Source organism: Anas platyrhynchos, chromosome 3 (genome assembly GCF_047663525.1).
Source record: "Anas platyrhynchos isolate ZD024472 breed Pekin duck chromosome 3, IASCAAS_PekinDuck_T2T, whole genome shotgun sequence".
In the NCBI taxonomy this organism is placed as follows: Eukaryota; Metazoa; Chordata; class Aves; order Anseriformes; family Anatidae; genus Anas; species Anas platyrhynchos.
In genome coordinates, this window is record NC_092589.1 from 51,077,072 (window position 1) to 51,100,434 (window position 23,363).

Sequence of the window (23,363 nt, forward strand, 5' to 3'; positions counted from 1 at the left end):
GTAGGACTCAAAAATGAAGGGAGTCACTAGGGTTTGAAAGATTCTATGGTTTGCCTATACTTTTCCCATAGCTGCTCTTCTTGGTTCATGCTTTGAGAGTATCTAGTCCAGCGTCAGTCTGTATTTTTATCATGGTTTTACATAATCTCTGCCAGGTAGTGAAATTTGATGTACATCTCCTTCCTCTTCTTCTACTCAAAGTAGCTGTTTATAAGTTTTGCTTAGTGTGAAAGTAGTATGGTGCAAAATGTGTTTGTTTTTTTTTTTTTTCTTTTTCCCTACGTCTCCTTTTCTTTCTCCTTCTCCTGTTCTTCGTATCTAATTGTCTGAACTTAGCTGGATCAAGAAAGAGCTCACATTGAGGAGGTTTTACAGAGGGGAGGGCAGCTGTTACAGCAGCCTATGGAGGACGGTAAGAGAGAGAAGATCCGCATGCAGCTGTTGCTTCTGCAGACTAAGTACAACAATGTGCAGGTATGATTATGATAATTATTACAGTAACAGCACATTTTTGCTGTCTTCCCTTTGGTATCCCACTTACAATCTGGTTATAACTTTTTTTAGTATGTAATTGTCTCCATGGAAGAGTTAAATGTGCATGCATACATATGACTCTGAATATCTGCAATTTGAAAATATGAATTTTGTCATTACAAAGTTTTGGGATAGTGGTTTTGATGTTGAAGTCCTTTTTACAGCTTCACAGAGGGCCACCCAATGGATACATCCAGGGTGTAAATGTGTCTTTGGATGACACAGATGGATGCAGGCAACTCGACATTTGCTCCAGATGTCTTTGCCACCACAGGGTTGTGTTAAGAGTAGCTCATAGATGCATGTACACAAACATAGTCATGGATTTCTTGAGTCAAAGTGACCCCGAATTCCTCTCTGTTTCTGTAGCGGGTGTTGTCAGCAATTGCTGACTCTAGCAATTGCTTGCTCTGTGCTTTCACACAAGTCATATTTAAAATGCTTTTTGTGTAGGACAGAGGGAATTTATATTCTTATACTCCTTTCAGCTCACCTGAATATTAGAGTTGGTAAGATGAGGTATAGCTCAGATGAGGTGTAGCTCAAAGACAGAGTAAGACTGTTAGGCAGGCTTTAATACAATATGTGCAGATAAATAAGGTATGTCTATTTTTTAAAAATTAAATGGCTTCCACTGTTGTATATTTTGGAATTTCTCTCATCAAATGAATCCCTTGGATAGTTTGTTTTTAAGATAAGTAAGACCTTTTTTTAAGTTTGTTACTTCCCTCTTCTCATACTGTTTTTCCTGTTACATTGGATTGTAGGAGTGCAGGAAATTTCAAAGGAGGCAGATAGTGGAACTCTCTCCAGCGTTTTCCCATTATAAGAAGGACCATGACACTCTAATGAAGTGGCTGGATGAGACTGAGCCCCGTATGTCAGGGCTGCAAGGAATGGAAGATGAACAAAAACTGCAGGTAAATGAAACTTTTTTTTTCCTTAGTGCAGAGTGAAGGCTGTGTATGAGCTTTAGGGACTGATATATTATGGTTTATGTCTATTCTGTTGATGATTTCTTGGGAAGAAGTGTGTTCAGAATAACAGCATTCATTTTTCAGTAAGAAAAGATCTGCATATACCAGTTTAGGTTTTCTACCTAGTGATCATAGGTTCAAAATGCCCCAGCCATCAGGCCCAAGTCTTAGAGTGGTTGAATCAAGACAGTTTCTCTTGTTAGTCTTGCACATGGGGATTATGCCTAGCTGTTTTTGATACCCTGGCTCAAATAGCTAGATTCAAAGTCAGGTTGGTGCAGTTATGAATAAAGCCTGTTTAAGGCTTAAATTCGGTGCCTCTGCATGCAGTGGTAGTGATATTGTAACTGCTCTGATGCTTCCTTTCACTGCTTCATGTGCTTAGGGAGTGAGAAATATCCTCATGTGATTAATACTACTGTACACAATGAAGATTAAAAAAATGACAAAGGTTGAAGCATTTTTGATGAGAAGAGTTATGTATCACAGTGTGTGTGAGCGAGTCTTGACAAACAGTTTCACAACTGATTTAATAGGATATCAGGGTCTGATAAAATTTACTTCCCCAAAAGCTGTATGTCTTGGTTGTTGAGGGTACAGATATCTTCAGTGGCATATTTTGTATTGTGTTTTATTTGTCTTGCGTAGTTGTATTTTATTCCGTCTTGCATACTGCAGAACACTGTGGCTGCATGGTAATTACTTCAATATTTAAGGCAATAACAGTGAGGAGCCTTGTGAAGCAGTAATTTCTTGGTCAGGCTTGGGGGCTAGGCAATCTGTCAGGTATTTCTCAGTTTCTGCATATGAAGCTTTGTAATTAAAGCCGATCAATTTCTTCTTGACTGCTCTGTAACTTTTTAACCCAGTACCAATTAGCGTGGAGGCAGGGGTAAAATGCTCTGGTTCCCTGTGAGACTCATACCATGAGATTGTAACGTGGAACTCTTTATTCACAGCTGTAGCGATGCGATTTCTGTCGAGTTGTGGCAGGCAGTCTGCTGTCCTTGGAAGGGTCCTGCCACCTTTGAAGTAAGGCAGTATGATTCAGTTGTCTGTTTGACCATCAGCTGCTTTCTGAGTGAATCAACTGGCATATTGAAAGGAGGAAAATGTGTACTTAAATGTTTTTCCATGGTGGGAACAGTCTGGTTGTGCCTCAGACTGGCCCTCCTTGTCCCTGTTGGTTCACCGGTCTTCCCTAAGGAATATCTTTTGCCTTCCATAAAGCCCTTGTATTTAGGGATATACAGCAGCTGATCCCTGGCATTTCTGGATAAAGGGAATTCTTGAATTACTGCATCTTGGTATCTTGGGGCTAAATGCGGAAGATCATGTACATACAGATTGAAACAGCAATTACAATAGGTGATGGCTTGAGGAATGTTATCTTTGCTCAGAATTAGTTAAATTGTATCACATCCTCACAGTTCTAGGTGTAGTTCCTAGTCTGGCTGTGTTAGCTGGGGCTTTTAGACCAGAGCATTTTTCATTACTGCTGTGAAATTGAAACTGCTGCTTTTTCCTTCAGGTGTTTGTGTCTCAAGCCTTCTGGTATTTGAGTGGTAAGCCAGCCTGCCTCGGGTTACCATATTTTAGTTTTGTGGTTTGTTTTCTCATCTGTTTTACTAATTGATCTTGAACACTTGCCAGGAAGGATGTGCCCTGAGGCTTCTTTTTATTCTTTAAATTTTTATTTTTAAGTAGGGGCTGTACAGTTTTCGTAGGGAATAGTAGTCTTCTGAAGAAAGATAATCACTTTATGTGAACACAGTTGCTTCAGAATTCTCTTGGAGGCAACAGACTTGACTTGCCCTCACCATTAGGAGAAATCCTAATATTAAAATTCCTTAAGAACACCCCTCTACTCCCAATTGTTACTATCTCGCCTGTGCTTTGTCCCCTTCCTCCTTTAGTCAGTAAGGGCGTCTGATGGAGGTAAAGAAAGGGAAGCCCTGGATGTATCCATAGGGCCCCCAGACTACCAAATAACAAATTGCAGGCTCTTATGCTCATCTGAATTCACAGCTGAGAAGCATTAAGTGAAATCCTGTCCCACCAGTGGACAGCTAGCTCAACACTTCACCTTGATGTGAAGAAGTTGCAGGCAGAAGTGGAAGAGAGACTACTATATGAATCAAGGAAAGAAAGATTTCATCAACCAAGCTAGGTAGAAGATTCCAATTAAGGCTTTATGTATACATTATTTACAGTTTTTTGAATGAGTATGGAGGGGAGAACTTAGTTATAGTGCTTGAAGGCCATATCTATATTGCTGCAAGTAGCTGGATGATAAATAATACTCATCATGTATACTTCTGGGGGTTATAGGACTACAGGTATCTCTGAAACATTGGTAATCCTTTTGCATATCAGGTACTTCTGAATAACCTTTGCTATGCAATCCATGTGTTAGCTAGAAAAGTCCATGTTGGAAATTTGTAGGGATGTTGCGTATCACCTCGAGTTGCTTCTTTTTTAACCTTGCTTGAGTATTTATTTGAGTTGTTCTGTTCTGGCTTAGCTGGGAATGAGGGGAAGGAAAAAATAAACCTTAGATTGCAGAGTTAATTAGTTGACTAAAGTTTCTGAGACAATTTTCCATGTTTTAGAGAGCTGTTTTGAAGTGAAAATGATCATTTTGCAGATGGTAAGTGAATTTGCTGCTTCATGCACAGTGCAGTTTTTCTTACAAACTAAAACACAGACAAGTGTTATTCTGGTAGTAAAGAAAACATGTTTGTTTGCGTATTGTGCTTTTTATAGGGGATGTTCTGGATTACTTGAATAGGAAGCATTAGCTATGCTGTCCACAAATAAGTTATTTACTGACTTCATTAATTAAGCCAGAAGAACAAATGAAGTGGTCGCAAGAGTTTAGCTTCAGAAAATCGTTCTCAGAAAATGGTTATGAAATATTTTGAGTGAGATAAAGAAGGGGCAAGGATTGGTTAAGAAGTGGGCATTTTCTAATCAGAAGTGTATTTATTTGCAAAGAGAATAAGAACTGTGGGGAAATCTGAGATAAGACTGGGTTAAATGCTTTTGGTTAAAGTTTTTACAAAGTATTTTATGTCAATTTCTTGGGCAAAACCTGCTTTGGAAGCAAGTATCTCCTTAGGATGAATCTTTGGTAGGTCTTGTTTCAAAATATCTTTAAATGTGAAAGAGGAAAGAGGACGTCTGAAACAAAATATTAAACAGCATGTTAAAATAGATGCTAAATATGTGAGGAAACATTTATTTGGCCACTGAATTAAAATTATTTTCAACAGCTCTCATTCAGAGTTCTTGTTTATAGGATGTGCGCTTATAACTGAGTATTCCCCAATCTTCCCCAGTGCTTTATTCTTCATAGTATTTAAAGAGAGCAAATTTAATAAACATGTTCTCTGACCACCAAAATGAAATAGAAAAGAGCAATTAAGTCATCCAGTCAGATCTCCTACTAAATAATCTTTGATTAACTTTTTATTTGTGTTTGCCTAAGAAAACAGTTTGCTTGTGTAGTTTGAAAAAAAAAGAAGTGTCTATGAGATTTAGGTGTTTGCACTGCATGAGACATAGTTGTGTCAAATTTCTGCTCCTGCAGTTTTTAATGCTTAGCGCTGTGATTTAGAAGCTGCCAGTCTGCAGTGCAAGGTAGAGAACAGCAGAACTCTTTAAACTCAGCTGTAGTTTACAACACTTACTTACATATGTTCAGCCTTGGAAGGAGGGTTGTGAAAGAAGGAAACATCATCTTGGTGATGGGAGGCAGCTGGAAGAGATTAATAATGAGATGTGCTCTGCAGGAACAGCACCAATAGGAGGAATTCAGTGCTGTGCAGAAGAGCAGCAACCTGGTGCCCTGGATGAGGCTAATGGAGAAGCAGAAAGTTTCAGCATTGTTAACAAGTGAAAAGCTGCTTCACTACATGCCATTTTTTTTTTTTTTTTTTTTTTTTTTTACTTTTTTCTCCCCTAATAAGATATGAAGCAATGTGTGTGAAGTAGAAAAGTAATAGTCAGTGTCGTGATCTATTCCTTTGGGTGAAGCTCAGTTTCTGGACTGTTGCCTGTGTGAGAAAGAGACTTGTGGCATGATGGAGATTTAAAGAAAACACTTCATGAAGGTGTTTTAGGCTGCTGCTCTGTAGCAGGCATCCAGCTGTTTGTTCAAACCATCATGTCCCACACTGCTGGGTAGAATAAATTTTCAATTGCATAGACCTTGTCTCCTTCCTGTGGAGGTGGGGCTGCTTCTTCCACAGAAGAATCATGCCATTGACAAAGTCTTGGGCATTTGCTCCAAGTTTCAGTGATGGAAGCTAGCAAAATATGTACAGCACCTCAAGAAAATAGTGTTTGTTTGGGGAGCATCAGGAACCAAAATGCTAGATTTGTAACTAAAGCATATAGTTTATGGTTTTGGCTGTGCTGCTTGCTTGCATTAGTGTTACTAAATCAAAAGTAATGCGGATTATTTTATGATGTTTGAGTTTGTCTGTAGTACTTGATTTCAGTAGACTCAGCTTTATACTTTCGTATCTGGACATCCTATTTCTTTGGTGTGCACTGAATGACTGAAAACACACCATGTTTAGTGATAAAGGTCTTGTGGAAATACATCTGTGTCCCTGGTTTTGATTCAGCAATGACTGTGTACTTGAGAGAAATAAAATTCTTAGAAGCATTTAATGCATGAGAAGTTCCGAATGACGAATCCTTTAACATACATTTCTGGCTGCAGTTCTTCTGCTTTTTAACTACGTTACATATACCACATATGTCATTCAAGTTAACTTGAGGTAACATTTGAAATGCTCTGAAACATGTAGGAGGAAAATGCAGAGAGGTGTTCACAGCAACTTTATTAGCGGGGCTTACTATTTTCTTTGTTGTAAGCTGTGCTAACTGCCTGCATGTGTCCAGCCCAAAGTAATTGCAAAGTAAAATGCAGTGGCAGAAACCACCCTGAACATACATTTAGTTTGTGCCTTCATACTCCTAGAATATGCTTACGACATTGCTCGTAGTAAATTGCACAGACAGTTGAGTGCCTCTGTCTGTCTTGCTGATAATTTCATCAAATGCAGGATGGTCACATAAAAGTTGCTTGAATTCATTGGTATTTGGAGGTGGTTTACTTCTTCATCGTTGATTTTAAAGAACTGTGCACTTCTCAGGGATGTTAGCAGAATCCTGTTGGAAAAGAAACCTTTTCAGCAAGAAACTGTCTTCCGTCATCGGAGTACCTGCTTCACACGCTGCTACCTTTGCTATGTGTGGCAGTGTACAGCTTCTTACAGCTGGCTTCTTCAGATTCAGGGTATCGTTTATCATCCAAGGAAAAGCTGCATGAAATTACTGTTCTTGCTTTTTTTTTTTTTTTTATCTGCTAACATGGTACTTGGCTTGATAGCCTGGTCTAACAGCCAGAGCAGGTAACAGTTGCCAAGGTTTTGAGGAGTTAATATTCGTTTTGCAGTAATAAGTGGTACTGTAGTACCGGTAGAGTACTAATTTATTTACAAATGGTTGGCAAACATTAATGCAGGTGCTTACTGAGAAGAATGTGGAGAGAAAATGAGTCTGTTTACATAAATTGGTAACTTAGGGGAATTCTTGATGATGAGGAAGGCAGATAGATGATGGCTCTTACTGGCAACTAGATGTAGGTCCAATCAAGAAGTTCCAACTACTGGCAAGATGAGAATCAAGGTGAGAGAAACAACAACAGTGCACTTCCCCAGAGTTTTAATAAAGAATAATAAAGCCTTATTATGAAGCATGCTATTTACTGTTTTGTAACTTGTTTTTTGAATAAATAAAGTTCTCTGCAGGACTTGGAACTTCCTGAAAATACAACTTTGCTAGAGAGGCCTTTGTTTTGTCTTTTAATTTAGAAAATTTTAATTCTGAATATAGTCTATTAATTTATGACTTTTTTCATAAAGTTTCTTTCTCTTTGAAATACAAAATGAACTTTCATCTTTCTAGGCAATCACTGTCCAGCAGAGGTTAAAAGGCCACTTTGCCGCAGGGGTTAGGACCTTGCCTTTTTCAGCTGAATACCTGGTTGAAATCAACAAAGTCTTGCTAGCTATGGCTGATGTTGAACTGCTGCTGAATACACCCGAGCTAAACACTGGCGTCTATGAGGATTTTTCAACTCAGGAAGATGCACTGAAGGTATTGCATGTCTAAGCATTACATTCAGAGGGAAAGAGGAAAGAAGGGAATATCAGCAGAAAAAAATACATTAGTAGCTCTATGGCTGTATTTGTGTTTTTGTTCATTGCATGCTGGATCAAACATGCACTGAGAATTACAGAATGAGACATTTATGGTTAGTTCTTGTTATCTTTGAATGTACAGTGGAGAAGAGTGGAAGCTGTGGGGAAAAGTTGGGAGCAGGAAAAGGGTTTGACTTTTTCAATTCGATAAACTGTCAAGTCTTTCATCATATAGCCCACTTATTATATAGAGAAACACTAAAGGTGATTATAACAGCTATAGCTGTTCTTTGTAATGTAAAAACAATTCCTTACATGGGAAGTGTGAGAAAGGGAGATTCTTTACTTTTTATGGAGCTATAAATGAGGCAACAAGGCAGCAGTACCTGCTCTGATGAGCAAGAACCAGTATGTGCTCAGTTTTAAGCTCCCACTACTCCTCATTGCCAGCTCATGGATTTACCTGTGTGATTAACAATGAGGAAGTAGCTAAGAATTTGCTGTTCAAAAGGGGATGAAGAAAGTTTGCTTGAAAATACTGAATCCTGCTGTCACATGTGGGTTAAGTACGCGGGAGTCTGAGTCCTCTAGTTAATTCTGAGCATGCAAAGGAGCATGATGCAGAGATTTCTAGAGAAAACATCCGCAGAACATGGGAATTGCACATGATGTGGTGCAGTGGGGATGTACCTATGTGGGTTGAAAAGCATAGTGATGGGGTTCATGTGTCCTTATAGTTGAGGTAGTCAGGCTTTGCCTCTCACCTAAAGCTAGTTCAGCTGTTTCTGCAGCTATTATATATGTCCTTTAAAAGTTTTTCAGAATTTTTACACAGTCCACTTTTCCCAGCTGTTTTACTTTTTGCTGCATACCTACCTTCTGGCATCCCATGTGCTTTCCATATGTTTTCCTGATACCTTATTATTCCTGCTGATTAATTCTTGTTCAGCATGGTACTGTGATGGAGGAAACACTGGCCGCTTTTGTTTTTTCCTGGACATGTTTGTACACATCCTGACACCATGTAATTCCTTGTTAAATAAAAGCAGCTGAATGAAAGGAAAAATAGCTTGCTAGCTCACTTACTAGCTTCCCATATGCTTTATGCTGAGCATTATTTTGAACATTTACCTTTTCATAGCCCAGGAACAGCAGAACATTTGGATTTCAAAGCTGTTTTGCTCCATGAGGCAGTCGTGTTTTGTATTTGTTCTTTGTCTTCCTAAACAAATAGGGGAATGATGCCAGTCCAAGTTGGCTACTCTTTTGTTTTATTGATAAGGTTTTCTCTTCATTGTTTACTTTGCACATTCCCTTAAGTATGACTGGGAGTGTTTATGTTAAGATGGGTTTAAAAAACATCATTTAGGTGAAGGTCTCATCTGATTTTGAAATTTTGGTATATTCTAAAGTCTTTTCAGAAGAAGCAAATAGCAGACTACAGATTTTTATAAGTGCTGATGTTTTAAATTAAAAAAAAAAAAAGTAAATTGCACTGTTTGCAAGGTTGGTTTGTCCTCTTAATGCAAAGGCAGTCTTACAGCGGTGTCTGGTTTTCAGGCACACCTATATCGTAGCTCACTGAAATTTGCTATTCATTACTTTAACTTTTTCATTTAAATCTAAAACTAACTCTTATGTAGCTTTTGCCTTCACAGTTCTGTGCTTATCAATTATTTGAAACAAAGTCAAATCTGGTAGCTATTTTTTTTTATATGGAGAAAGGAATATGTACAGTGTCCTCATGATACAGATGTGGATTTGTTTAATAAGGTAGTGTTTTGAAAAGTATGGTGTGACCTTTTTCCTCAGGAAAAGATTTACCTGTATAAAGTATTTCATTGTCTTAATTAAAAAAAAATAAATGAAGACATGCTTAAGAAGATGTTATTTACTGTTAAATTCAGCTGCTATAGATGATTTAATCTATGAACTGCTAACAGTCATGGTCTTATTGTAGGTACTGTTTCGAAACAGCATTTTGAAGAGGTTACTTTCTGGTATTTTTTCACATTGCTGGTGTTGGCTTTACTGATGGCTTGTGTTATTATTGTACTTGCAGAATGTAAAAGATAATTTGGATAAACTTGGGGATCAGATTGCGGTCATACATGAGAAGCAGCCTGATGTTATTCTGGAAGCATCTGGGCCCGAGGCGATACAAATAGGAGATGCACTAACCCAGCTGAATGCGGAATGGGACAGAATTAATCGGATGTACAATGATCGGAAGTGGTAAGTCAAGGGTGTTTGGTGTCTGTGACCTAGTGGTAAATATTTTGTCCTGGAACATAAGTGTTGTAAAAACGTACTCTGACAATGAAAGCAAAGTTTGAGAATAATCAACTGTAGTATGTCAGTATTACAGAGTAATTGCCAGAATTATTGAACACTGAAAGAGCTACCATGCAAATGGTAGTTTGGGTACTTTTGTAGAGATTATTTTTACTTAATAGTGTAGAATATTTTGTTCATAAAACATAAAGCTTTTGTAAGGTTATATTGCAAATAAAAGTTCCAACAGAAAAAACATTAGGTGAGAAATCTTTTAACAAAGAATTCAAAGCCCGTGGTCCTTTTGAAGCAGGGAACTTGCAAGGAAAGGTCTTTAAAATATAGTTAGAATCATAGAATATCCTGAGTTGGAAGGGACCCACAGGGATCATTGAGTTCAACTCCATGTATGATAGCTGCTAATATCTCTGTTGTCAATAGTTGAGGAGGAGAGATTACTGTATTATACTGTTTTGTATTTGAAAGAACAAGAGAATATTGCAGTGCATGCTCAGGAAAAATGCTGCATTTCCTATTTGCATTCCACAAAAATATCAAATAGTTGTAATATCACTTATCCCCAAAAGTGGGAGAAAAAAATTCAACTTAAACTTTAATTTATACAGAAGATATTCTAAACAGAAGATGTCTTATCTGCAACGTCTTTAAGTGTTTCAAATCAAACTCTATACCCCCTTGTCACACGTGTATGAGTGCGTCAGAAAGGCATAGGCTGGCTCTGCAAGAATTTTAAGCTGGAAATAGTGAAAGTGTGTTCAGGAAGTTACCAATAAGTTGAAGATACAGTACAAACAGTAGTAGATACTGGGACTGCTGCTATTGAAAAAAACTTTATGACTGAAGATGGTTATATGAAAACTAAAATTAAATGTGAATTTTCATACTGGAGTTACATTTGCTTTTTAATGTTAATGTAAATAAGATGATGGTTGATGCAGAATTTCTGTAGAGTACAATGCCATGTCTAGCCATGTTCACTTGCGTTGTAGCATCAGAAATCTGATATCAAACATGGTTGGTAGTGTATTTTGAAGAGGTGCTTTTAGGAAGCATGTGTCATGCAAGCTGCAGAGCACTTGGGTATATGTAGGAATGCAAAATTGGTTGGTGTCATTGTCTGAGCAGGGACTTCAGGAAGTTCTTTGCCACTGGGTCAGTGAAGCATCAAGACTTCTAATGCATCAATGTTGTTTCACCATGTTTTAATTTTAGAATAGTGTTGCTAGCTGGGTATCACTTTGGGTTCTTGCTGGCTGCCATTGGTCACCTGATACATTTGGAGACAAGTGCTTTAGAACCTGATACCTGGCTATATGCAGCTATTTTTGTTGTCTTCATAGGTACAAGGCACAATGGGCTTTAGTTATGCCTTTTGTGCCCTGTAACTTAATTTCACATTATTATCCTTTTGTAAATATCAATAACATTTCATTTACTACTAAAGCTTCGTTTCATTAAGTAGTCAGGGTTAACCAGAAACCTGACCTTTCCATTAAAGGTGATAACCGTATCAGAGTAACTTCAATGTTTTTGATTAGCTGGCAAAATACAACAAATCACCCCCTCACTTGGTTCACTGAGTACAAATTAATCTTGAACTTCCTAACATTTGTAAAGCTTTGCATCTTAATGAGAATGTTATTGGGCATGGTTTTGATACAAAAGGGACTGCTAAAGCTAAAATGGTATATAACTTCTTAAATTTAAGTGCTGCAATGTTAATGGGAGGATGTATTTTGATTAATGAAAACAGTTTTAGCATCAATATTAAAACACTGTATTTTGGTATTAATATTCGTAAACCTTTTCTGTTACTGTGAAGTTACTGGTTTTTTAACTGAAAGTTCTTCTTGTTTTTTCCATTCTTCCCTAAGTATAAGAAGGAAGACTAGAAAACTCCATCTCCTTAATAACTTCTGGCTTTTTTTCTGTTTCTGGGGTGCATGGAGATTTTGACAGAATTAATAGAACAGCATTTGAAGTCTTTTGCAAAAGACTGATTTAGTATTCAGAGGTAGTAATGATTTTGTGATTGAGTACTAGCTAAGTAGTTAAACCTTGTATAAAAGCTCAGATGTAGCCAAACAACTATAATTGAACGACATTTACCAAGGCTTTTAATAGCTCAACTAAATCCAATTGACTGCAGTTTAAATTAAACACATGTAAAATAAAACGTTTTTATTTTTTTGTATGTGATTGTGTGTGTGTGTGTCTGTCTGTATATGTACAGACCTAACAACTCGTTGAGCTGCATGCTCAAACCAGTGCTGGTTTGCTTGTTCTGCTGCTTCCGCCGTAGACTTTCCACCAGAGCTACAAGTGCTGGTAGTTTGGGAATGAGCTGTGGTTTGGAAGTAAGTGCCTTCCCTTTGAGGAGGCTGGATGTAGCCAAATCTTGGTGCCGTAGTGACAGGACTTTGGGAATTTAATCCTTCAGCTGAGGCAGACTGCATGGTGAAACAGCAGCAGGTGCATCTGGCTCAAAACGGGAGCCAGAAACTTCAGCTGGGTGCACAAAATGCTGTTGGAGCTGTAGGCAGGAAATGGATGTCAGAGGAGTTAAAGCTTTGTATTTTCAACGTTCTCCTTGTAAAATTTTAAAACTCTAGATTCTGGAAAAAGTCATGTGTGCAAAGCTCCCTCAGAAATGTTCATTTTGAAGGAAGCCATTAAAGTATTCTTTTAAACTATCTCAAGTGCTTAGAATATCTCTTCTCATTAAGTGTAAAATTAGCTACTATCCTGAGACAATATGTTCAGTTAAAGCTTGTAAAATGTACCTGAGAAATAAAAGGAGAACAAGATTTGGGGTCAGTCTACAGACTGGTCTAGTGTATTGTGCTGAGGTATGCGTAAGTATCTGAAGTGGTAGAACCTAGGAAATAGGGTCAGAAAAAATAATGTAGAGATTTTCTTAGGCTTTCTTCTTACAATTATAAATATGAAGAACGATAAAAAAAAAACACCTGTAAGTACCAGAAAATATGGATAATCCTTGATAAAAATGAGATAAGAATTTTGATGAAAATAATCTCATTAGAACTCTGGGATTGCTGAATTTAATTAGTGAAGAAAATAAATGCAACATAGCTCTTTCAAGCCTTTCTTGTTATACTGCTGATTTCAGATTACATTTGTATATACACAGTAACCCTCGAGTCTTTGCTGTTGAAGTTGTTTAAGAAAAAGTAATGGGCTGCAGGTGAGGTCTTTCTTCCCCTCACATCAGCAAGGACCTTCTGATTCTCAGGAGAGTTGGCCTCCTATGTCTTTAAAGAAGGCTGGTTTTATTACTTGGGAATGGTACTATCTAGTCTGCAAGAGTTGATGTAAGTCTTATGTTTTGTCTCAAGTCTCTTGAGACATCTGTTCTATTTGTTCTGTAATTGCTAACATTTTGTTAGCGATCAATAAATTGAAAACGAGTCTCTCACTATACTTTTCTGACATGGTTTTCTTATTTAACGTTCACGGACTGTTGTTTGTTGGTCTGTTAACATTGTAGACCTCTCACTTAATTAAAAACAACTTTCTGACTATAGCAATTCAGCCTTTTCCATACTTGAAAATGTTACCCTTTAAGCCGCACATTAATTTGAGGCTGCAAATACGGTAATAATAGCAAAATGTATGGGAAATTGTTGGATTCAATTATAGAAGAACTACTTGTGCAGGTCTGCTGGTAATACAGTCAGTCCTATATAGTCAAAATCACCTTCGCTTATTAAATTCCAGGCACCAGCACTGCACAGTTTCTAAATTAGAAAAAAAAAAGTCTGAGCAATTAATCATATTTCATGTTTCATGCTGTCTGATATCTGAACTGCTTTATAATAAAGAAAAAAAGGTTCTGCAGACCAATTTGATGCAGCTAATCAATCTTTATTTTTCTAAGTGATAGAAACAAAAGTTCACTCAGGACTGCCTTTGTTGCTTTAGCTGGGGGTTAATGATAGTTTGTGCTGTGGGCTTGTACCAGCTAATACTACGTCAGGGAGCCCTCACAGCTGGGACTTGATTATCCAAGCTATTTGCTAGTCTTTCTGTTTCACAAGGCAAGTTGTATGGAATTCTTAAATATTACTAGAACAGGAATCTTTTTTTTTTTTTTTTTTTTTTTTTTCCACTGAAACATTTGGATAATTTTTCAACTTTGTTTTCCTACAGTTGCTTTGATAGAGCGATTGAGGCGTGGAGGCAATTCCACTGTGATCTCAATGACCTCTCCCAGTGGATAACAGAAGCCGAAGGGTTATTAGCTGATGCCCGTGGTCCAGATGGCAGCCTGGATCTACAGACAGCTGGGCTGCATCAGCAGGTATGTACAATATGCCCAGAAACTGGGCAAGCTGGAAAACCTACTTTTTTTTTGGTCTAAAACTGTAGTTTTCTATGTAGATGTCTACTGTTAAGACTGTGCAATTATGTAATTTTCAATTGCAGTTCAAAATGGTCCATGGGGACGATCACGACTCAGCCTTACAGTATGATGACTCCTATTGTGGAAGGTTTTGAGATAATTTGATAATGCAAATGTTGGCATAATTTTTATTGTTTTGTTACGACTTTAAAATTATGTTAATAAGCTAAGAAATGCAGCACAGTATTTCATTTATTTCCTACTCATAATTAAAAAAAAAAAGAAGAACAGAACCCAATTATGGTCAATTATAACTTACAAAATTATATATTTTTAAACTAATTATTTTTCAAGATCCTGCTTTATATAAGTAATCAAGAAAATTAGAAGATTTCAGTTATGGGTACCATAGATCTGTCTGTTTCAGACTTCAGTTCTACAATTTAATTCTCTGGATCCTCATTATGGAAGAGCAGGCTTTTCTGTTTAACTAAACTACTCCCTGTTAAATAAAGGGAAGAAAACATAAGTTTAAGAATCATGTTTTTTTTCTTTGTGAGAAATGTTTATCCAAGTGTTACCCTAATGTATAGTTTGTATTTATCCTTGTTACTGCTTAGATTTTATTTCTAGGGCATTTCCTGTCTCCTTCTTGAATTACCTTGTTTCTATTTTAGCTGCAGAGATATTTGTACTAACAATGTAAGCTTTTTACGGTTGTTAGGGGTATTTGAAGATTTGATCCTGACAACTTCTGACTTCCTTCAGTTTCATGGATTTGTTGTCATGTCTGGGGAGCATGGATATAATTATCCTAGCTAAAATACTAAGTTACAGAAATAGCCATGGCCATGGCTTATGAGAAGAAGTGCTTAAAAAAATTCTCACCATCTGTTAGCAGTACTAGAAAGTGCTGTACATTAAAAGGAAAGGAATCAAAAGTGAGTGTGAATTCTGACACTGGTTTAAATGAATTCTTGTGATCCTAAGTAGTATTCAGTAGCCTATTATGTATCATTACCTCTTTTTATGACACTCATTAGAAAATTAAACCAGATTTAACAACAGACTCTTAATTACGTAAATCAACAGCCTCCAATTTTAAGTGAGATGGCTTTAAGTGCCTGTTCCAGTAAAATAATATGTACCCAGGATTCATTCTACATGTTATGAACCACAGATCAAAGTCGCTTCAGGTCAGTAATAAAATTCTCTGGCGCTTTTATGCTTTTGACAGGAACTTGAAGAGGGAGTCAGCAGCCATCAGACCAGTGTTTCGGCATTGAACAGAACTGGGGAAGGGATCATACAGAAACTCTCTGCTACAGATGGGAGCTTCCTGCAGGAGAAGCTGGCAGGTCTGAATAGGCGCTGGAAAGCAATCACTGCAGAGGTCATGGATAGACAGCAGAGGTAATAAGTTAATCAGAAATTTGGATGTCTAACCAGACGTGATGAGGAGAATCTCATTTAGAAGACTCTAAGAGAGTAGGAGGGGTAGCACATTCTATGGCATGCTGCCGTTAATTTTAATTTTCCTGATATTCAGACCTCTTTTTTTGTTTGTTTTGAACCATCTCCTAGAACAGATTCTTCATAAATGCAGCTGCAATTGACTGCCTAGTAAGTCAGTGTTTAACACAGCCCACCGAATGAAAACCATAAAAAACTGATATAAATTTTTTATAAATATTTTCCTTTGTTTTCACAATCATTTCATTACTAAGCCAGACAGTGTTTTTTTTTTTTTGGAAGCAACACTCATCTAGTTTCTCTGGCTGAAGCTGAACTGTAAGTTCATTACCTTGATTTCTGCTTTTGCATTGTCAAAGACAGGCTAGTTGAAATAACTGAATCGTGGAATTCAAGAACAATACTACAAAACAAAAGCTTTAGGTTTGTGTTCACTACAGTTTAATTAAGCTGCCTAGGCATATTCTGAACAAAATGAAAATCACTTGTGAAAAGAAGTCTTAAATTTTCTTCAAAAGATCAAAGTGCAAGATTTTCTGAGATGAATACACAATTTTTCAGTGTACTTGAGAATACAAGGTTCTCCCCTCAATTCTATTAGATTTCTTTAACATTGAGGATATATCACTGGAATGAATAGTTATTTTTGGAGTTATTTATATGGTCATATGTATACATATTTTAATACTTTGTGATACATTGAAGAACAGAATAAGGTTTTTCTTAATTAGTTTCAGAGGTTCTTTTAAAGCTATGTGTGATTTGGGGGATTTTTCCCTTGGAAGGTCTAGGGACGTTTCTGATGTTTTCACAAACATTGGTCTTATTGTGGCTTTAAATGATTAGACCTGAAAGTGTTGTCATTACTATAACTTATGTTTAATGTTTGTTACAGACTTTTAAAAGTCTATTTTGTGACGTTGGAACTGAAATTTATCTATTTTTAAGGTGGTAGTATTTGAAAGTAGGTTGAGTTTTAATGATGTGACTAGAATTAATTCTTCAAAGTTCTTTGGCCACTGAAAAGCATGTTACTGTTAATCAGATGCAGGACTGGCATGGCATATTCACTGCAGAAGTGCGCGTGGATTTTTTGTTTTCATTTTTAAGGCTAAAAGGAGAGAATCAGCAGTTGATAGATTACAGAAAGAAGCTCGATGAGCTGCGTTGCTGGTTGGAAAATGCAGAGAATGCTCTGGACACGAGATTTACATTCAACCATGAAGAAAACTTACGAGAATTGCAAGTAAGATCTGTTTGTGTGTGTGTGTGTATGCATGTGTGTTTCATGCAAAGTAGCAGGACATGTCTTTCGGAGAGGGGAATTTTCACAGTGTAATTTGCCAAAGAAATACTACGGTCATGTGAAGGGTCTGTGAGTTTACTTAACCAAGCAAGGAGCATCTAATAATGAAGTCAGGTCAAGTTAACTACGTTATCTAGCCAGATGATGGTGGCTGTTTCAGAAAGTGAGAAATAAACATTAAACATAAAGCATATACAATTATTAAGTGGAATTTTACTCAGGTTGGTATCTACAAGTCTACTTAATAATTGTGAAAACTTCATCAAAAAGCCAATAGAAACTGACAAGTCTCTACAGTGGGTGAGCATGTGCCATTGTCAGTTTACTGTGCAGCTTTAATACTTTGTATTTCATGTTTAAGATTTTATTTAACCTGCTGTTTAGTCTTGTAAAGACTTTGGTCATTTTGTGTTACTTAGATGCATGCACACGTGTATTTTTCCTGTTTGTGTCTGGCTTTGACAGCAAAATACCTTTGGCTCTACGATGGGTGAAAGAGAATGCGTCTGGAGTCCTAGAAAGAATGGGAGGAATAGTCAATCTCACATGCTTGCTTTACTTTTTTTTTTTTTTTAATTAATAAGTAATATAAAAAAGTCTACTGCTAGATCAAATCAGGTGGAAAACCTTCAAATTACAACAAATGCGTATAAATGATGTAAATTAGTTGCTGGTGTATGTCTAAACAAATTCAGTCTTTTATATCAATTGAGTAATGGCTAATGAGCTTCCGTGAAAATCTACTTCTTTCTTGTGGTCCACCTTAACATAGATGCCTGAAGTGAAAGGTAGAACTCTATTAAGGGGAGGTGGGGGAGAGATTTGCTAGAGAAACACTGACAGGGAATTACTAAGTGCCATATTCAGCCCTGCTACATCAGGAACGTCTCATGGGATTATGGTTTTGCATAGTAAGGGAAGGTGAGTTCGGAGTAGAAAGGTGCTGGTGAGATTACTGGGCTATTCAGGAGGGTGAACTCATACATAAAGAAACTTTGAGAGCTCACCTTGTTTTGTCCAGTCAAATAAAGAACAACAAGAACAGACCCGATGATTACAAGATAAAAAAGGGGAGATGAGCTATTATTAAAAGCTACTATTGGGGAAGTGGAAATAACAGATGTTAACTGATCAGTCAGGAATAAATACAATCTGGGAATGACATGGAGATTTCTAAATAAAGGTTCTGAAACAGCTAAGAGGTTATAGTATATGGAAGGAAAAAAAAACCAACAACAACAGAAAAAATTAAAAACAAAAAACATCTTTTTTAAAAAATACACCCTTGAAAACTTAGCAAAGGCACTATATTGGAGTGGATAGTCGTAATGTATACTTGCTATTGTAATTTGTTTATTCCAGTGCTTAAAGATAAAATTTGTGATTCCTGCTCCACAGTGCTCTTGGTCTATGGGCAAATAATAGCATAATTATGTTAAAGTTGATGGGAAGTGCATTCAAGCATAACCTTCTTTTTGTAGGATCTGCCCTGAACTTTTATCTTTAAAGAGAAAGATGACTTTGGGAAGTTGATCAAAATCAAATTGTAAGGTTATGTTAGTTTTTAAAAAACTTCAGAGCATGTTTTGTTAAGAAGAATTTACCTTGTGATGGTAGTGATCTACCATGTACTTGTGTAACAAGAGTGGGCCCATAGTTTTTTTTGTTTGTTTGTTTGTTTTTGTTTGTTTGTTTGTTTGTTTGTTTGTTTTAGCTATGGTAGGCAATAATTTTGATTGACAGCATGTTGCCTTTTGGATACATGGTACATCCGGAAGTGATCAAACAGAATCATCTTGTGAGATGAGAATCGGTGTGCATGATATGAGGTTGTGTATGTAGTTTAGCTATTATATTTGCAGCTTCATGGATGTTTTCCAGTTAGCAAATGATGATGGTATTTCAATAAATTTTCCAAACATAACAGAATCCCCCCCACAAAAAAACACACCAGCCCCTACCCCTTTTGTTATGTATTTCAAGGGAAAATTCTAAATATTGGAGTAAAAGGAAAACTCTTTTTTACCTGTTACTGTTTAAGTGTGTGTATTTGGCTTCAGTCCAAAACTCTTCTGTACTTTTTAGGTCTTAAATGAAGAGATGGAAGTACAAGGAGACAAACTGGAATGGTTGAACAGAACTGAACCCGAAGTTATTCTGGATAAAAATGTCAGTCTTCAGGAGAAAAACAAACTGTCTGATAGCCTGCAGTCCCTCAATGTGAGATGGAATAAGGTATTCATTTGTTCAGCATTTTTACGTGAGGCTGAAAATATAGCAATGTACTCAGACTTTGGGTTTCACGTTTCCATTACTTCTTTGGGCTACCTGTTCCAGTGCCTCACACTCTAGTAGAGTGTAAAGAATTTCTTTTTACTGTCTAATCTAAACCTACACTTTGTTTTGAACTGTTACCCCCTTGTCCTTTCACGATGCTCCCTGATAGAGTCTATCCTCATCTTTTCTGTAGGCCACCTTTAAGTACTAAAAGGCTGCTGTAGGGTCTTCTCAGAGCCTTCTATTCTCCAGGCTAAGTAATGCCATCTGTCTCAGCATCTCATCACAGAAGAGGTGTTCCAGCCGTCTGATTATCTTCATGGACCTCTTCTGGACCTATTTGAGCCGGTCCTTGTCTCTCCTGTGCTGGGGGTCCCAGAGTTGGATCCAGTACTCCACTTTTGTTACAGCCCAGGATACAGTTGGCATTCTGGGCTACAGGATCACCTGTCAGCTCAGGTTCAGTTTTTCCTCCATCAGTACCCCAAGTACCTCCTTCTCCAGAGGGCTTCTCTTAATCTACTCATTGCCCAGCCTGTATTCATGATTGAGATTGCACCAGCCCAGATGCAGACCTTGTACTTGGTCTTGTTGAACTTCAACAGGCTCACACAGGCACACCTGTCAGAGTCCCTCTGGGTGGCATCCCTTCCCTTCAGCATGTTGACTCATGACTCAACTTAGTGTTGTCCATTAACTTGCTGACAGTGCACTCAGTCCCATTGTCCATGCTGCTGACAAAGGTGTATTAAATAGCATCAGTCCCAATACAGACCCTTGAGGGATAACACTCGTTGCTGGTTTTTACCTAGACATCAAGCCAGTATCTGTAGCTCAGTGAACGTGACCATCCAGCCAATTTCACTTATTTGAGTCAAGCACTAGCATTAATTTGAAATTGAGAGTATCACAATAAGTCTTTGCTTTATAGGAAAGTTGAATGTTTGCAGCTGCTAAGAAAACAAATGAAGCTGAGGTGAAACTCGTAGAGAAAATCCTCAGTCGAGTGTGTCTGGGGTTCTTCCTGAATATAGATAGTGTAAATTAAAAACTGTAGTGAACTGTACCAATTTGATCTCACGTACTGACCAATGAGAAGAAAAGAACTCATTGGTTAGAGAAAATTGGATTTTTTTTTTCAAGTGGAGCTTAGAGAGACAGGTGAAAAAAGGAATAGAATTGTTTGGGATTTATAGTATGGACAAGGAAGGTAAGAATTTGCTGGGGAAAGGGGCTTTTGATATTTTTAATTTTGTTTTTTAACCCAGCCAGACATGGAAAATAGGGATTTTATTTTTTTCCTTTGTATATTGGTTTTAAGTCATTCACTTCTAGAAACTACAGGCCGATTTATTTTCAGTACAATAGGGTTACTTTTTTTTTTTTTTTTATTAATTACCTATTTCTCTACTTTCCTGTTGGTGATGACAGCAAAACATCATAATTCGTTTGGAGTGTACTCAAATAATGAGTCATAGCTTTGTTAGCTAGGCAGTAAAATCCACGCAAACAGTCTATCTAAAAAAACTTGATTTATTTCTCCAAGGTTTAGGTAAGGCACTGGAAGACTGGAATAACAAACACCCTGAGTACCTCTTGGCATTTTTATTTCTTTAAAATTATACTCTGAAAAACTTCACTGAAATATGAAACATGCTGTTGTAGCAAATGTGATATAGAACATCTTGTGTGTTCTAGTACATAATTTTTTGTTATTAATATAGATTTTTCTTACTGTTTTTGTTCCTCTCTGCTGGGCTGTAGGTGTTCAGAGAAGTGCCTGACAGACTGAGAGAACTGAAGGCATTTGTTGGGCAGACTCATCTTGTTTCACAGACAAAGCCTTCTGGTAAGTGACCAGTCCTGTTGTATCGAGTTTAATCCTCGGGTGATTTTTTTTTGTTTCCTTTTTAACAACAATCTAAAAAGGAAAACCTTCCCTGTGAACTTAGGTGGAAATAAGCAATGTTATCCATTGCTTGGGCCTACCTTCATGTTACTAGGAGAGAGAGGGAAGATTTGGGCAGTAAAAAAGTCACTCAGGTTTTGGGGGTGTTCTTTGTCATTCCCCTAAATGTATTGAAAAAATGGGTTAGTAAAATTTAGATGAGGACCCAGGGTACTACATAAAGAAAAAAAGCCAAATCATCTCTGTTTGTGACAGATCATTTTCCAGTGGATTTGTACACTGTGGTCATGCCTTTTAGTAACTGAGACCCTATAAAAACTTTCCCTACATCCGTGTACTTCTGTAGTATCTCCTGTGTGCAGACTCTCTGCAGTTCTGTAAATGTAATTCTGCACCTTTTGTCTCAGAATGGGCACAGGTAGGTCTGTTCTCATCTACTAGCTAGTTATTTTCCTAAAGCCCATAAGGGAAGTTGTCAGAAAATGTGTTCTTGTATTGGACACTGATACTGGCAATCTTTTCAAAAGTTATTGGAGGCAGATCAGCAGATATGGTGTAAACAAGATGCCCAGGTCTTCATTTTAGAAAATCAGGTAAAAATACAGTCCTTGCCTGAAAAAAAAAATTCTCGAACTTCAGTAAATTATCTGTGTGTGTGTGTATATATAAAATTCAGCAGCACCAAAAAAAGTTCAAGGAGGACAAACACCTTTTTTTTAAGCCTTTCAAGACTCTGATTCTGCTTGTTTCCCTTTCATGCAGGCTATTTCTTAAATAAAGCTTCTGTCTTTCTTTGATTGAGGCAAGTGTATAATATTTATGCTCCACCTTAGTTTGACTTGGTGTTTTGCTGGAGCTTATTTCTCCTTGCTTCTTCGTAGTGTCAAGTTGAACAGATAGAAAGGGTGGGGCTCAGCTAGTGGGCATCTGTCCCCTTTTTAGAACAGCTGTGTATTGCTGAGTCCATGGAGCATTTATTGTAGTAACTTGACATATTTGTGCTTAAGTGAACTCTAAGTCAAGAATGGGAAAACCTTTCTGCCACATAATAAAAAAGGGAGGAAGACAATTTTAGACAAATAAATGCTTATTATGCTTAGTATGCTTAATAGGCATCAGTTCCTATTCACGCCAAAGAGGATTTAGCTTCACTCTGTTAGAATTAATGCTGTTTTGCTTCTGCAAGTTTTCTCCTCATTTGTGTTGTGAGTGACTCATTTGAGTGACTCTTGGTATGCAATGAAATTGTAACTTCACAAAAAACAAATAACATTGTGGTAACTTAGTTTCTTGTGGTTAGAAAGCCTCAAATACAAATTTTGCTATGTATTCTTTTTTGTAGATGCTGTTGCATATTCATAGAAACTACCAAAAAAAAAAATCCTGAAATTGTGCTTGTGGCCGTGATCTTTTTTCATTAACAAAAACCCCAAACTCTGTTTCAGATGTCCAAAAGGTGGTGCTATTATCATCTTCAATGGAAATTCCTGTTCAGACTCAGCAGGCTTTGGAACTTTCTGCACCTGCTGATCTGGATAAAACTACAACAGAGCTGGCTGACTGGTTGGTATTGATTGACCAGATGCTCAAGTCAAACATAGTCACTGTGGGAAACGCTGAAGAGATCAACCGGACTATTGCACGAATGAAAGTATGTGTTTTAGTGAAGACTAGACAGTTGTGATTTCTTTACTGAATGTACAGGCTAGTAATGTGTTTTTTTTTCTTTCTTTTTTTTTTTTTTTAAACAAACAAACAACACTGCAGTAAATGCTTAACCTGAAAATTACACTTTAAAATCTGTTGATATTACACTCTCCTCTCTACCATTTCCTGTTTATTCCTTGCCTGCCTTTGTGAGCAAGATGTGAGGTAGACAGCACTACTATTTTTTTGAAGAACTCCTACAAATGACATCTTTTTAGGAATGTTTGGATAACTACAACTTCCTGTGGGCATGCAGTGTAATTTGTAATTTCATAGAATAACATGATCATAGAATCATAGAATA

At 37.2% G+C, this 23,363-nt stretch overlaps 1 protein-coding gene across 9 annotated transcripts in view; it reads left to right on the forward strand.

Moving 5' to 3' along the window:
- The window catches only part of UTRN (utrophin), a 364,397-nt gene that overhangs the window by 119,861 nt on the left and 221,173 nt on the right, over window positions 1–23,363 (forward strand). For all 9 annotated transcript variants that reach the window (XM_038175840.2, XM_038175834.2, XM_038175838.2 and 6 more), the window contains 10 exons: window positions 337–474; window positions 1,302–1,454; window positions 7,494–7,685; window positions 9,792–9,964; window positions 14,195–14,345; window positions 15,625–15,800; window positions 16,971–17,106; window positions 19,252–19,401; window positions 21,208–21,292; window positions 22,798–23,003. In XM_038175840.2, coding sequence (XP_038031768.1) covers window positions 337–474; window positions 1,302–1,454; window positions 7,494–7,685; window positions 9,792–9,964; window positions 14,195–14,345; window positions 15,625–15,800; window positions 16,971–17,106; window positions 19,252–19,401; window positions 21,208–21,292; window positions 22,798–23,003 — 1,560 coding nt within the window. The remainder of the gene's footprint in view (window positions 1–336; window positions 475–1,301; window positions 1,455–7,493; window positions 7,686–9,791; window positions 9,965–14,194; window positions 14,346–15,624; window positions 15,801–16,970; window positions 17,107–19,251; window positions 19,402–21,207; window positions 21,293–22,797; window positions 23,004–23,363) is intronic.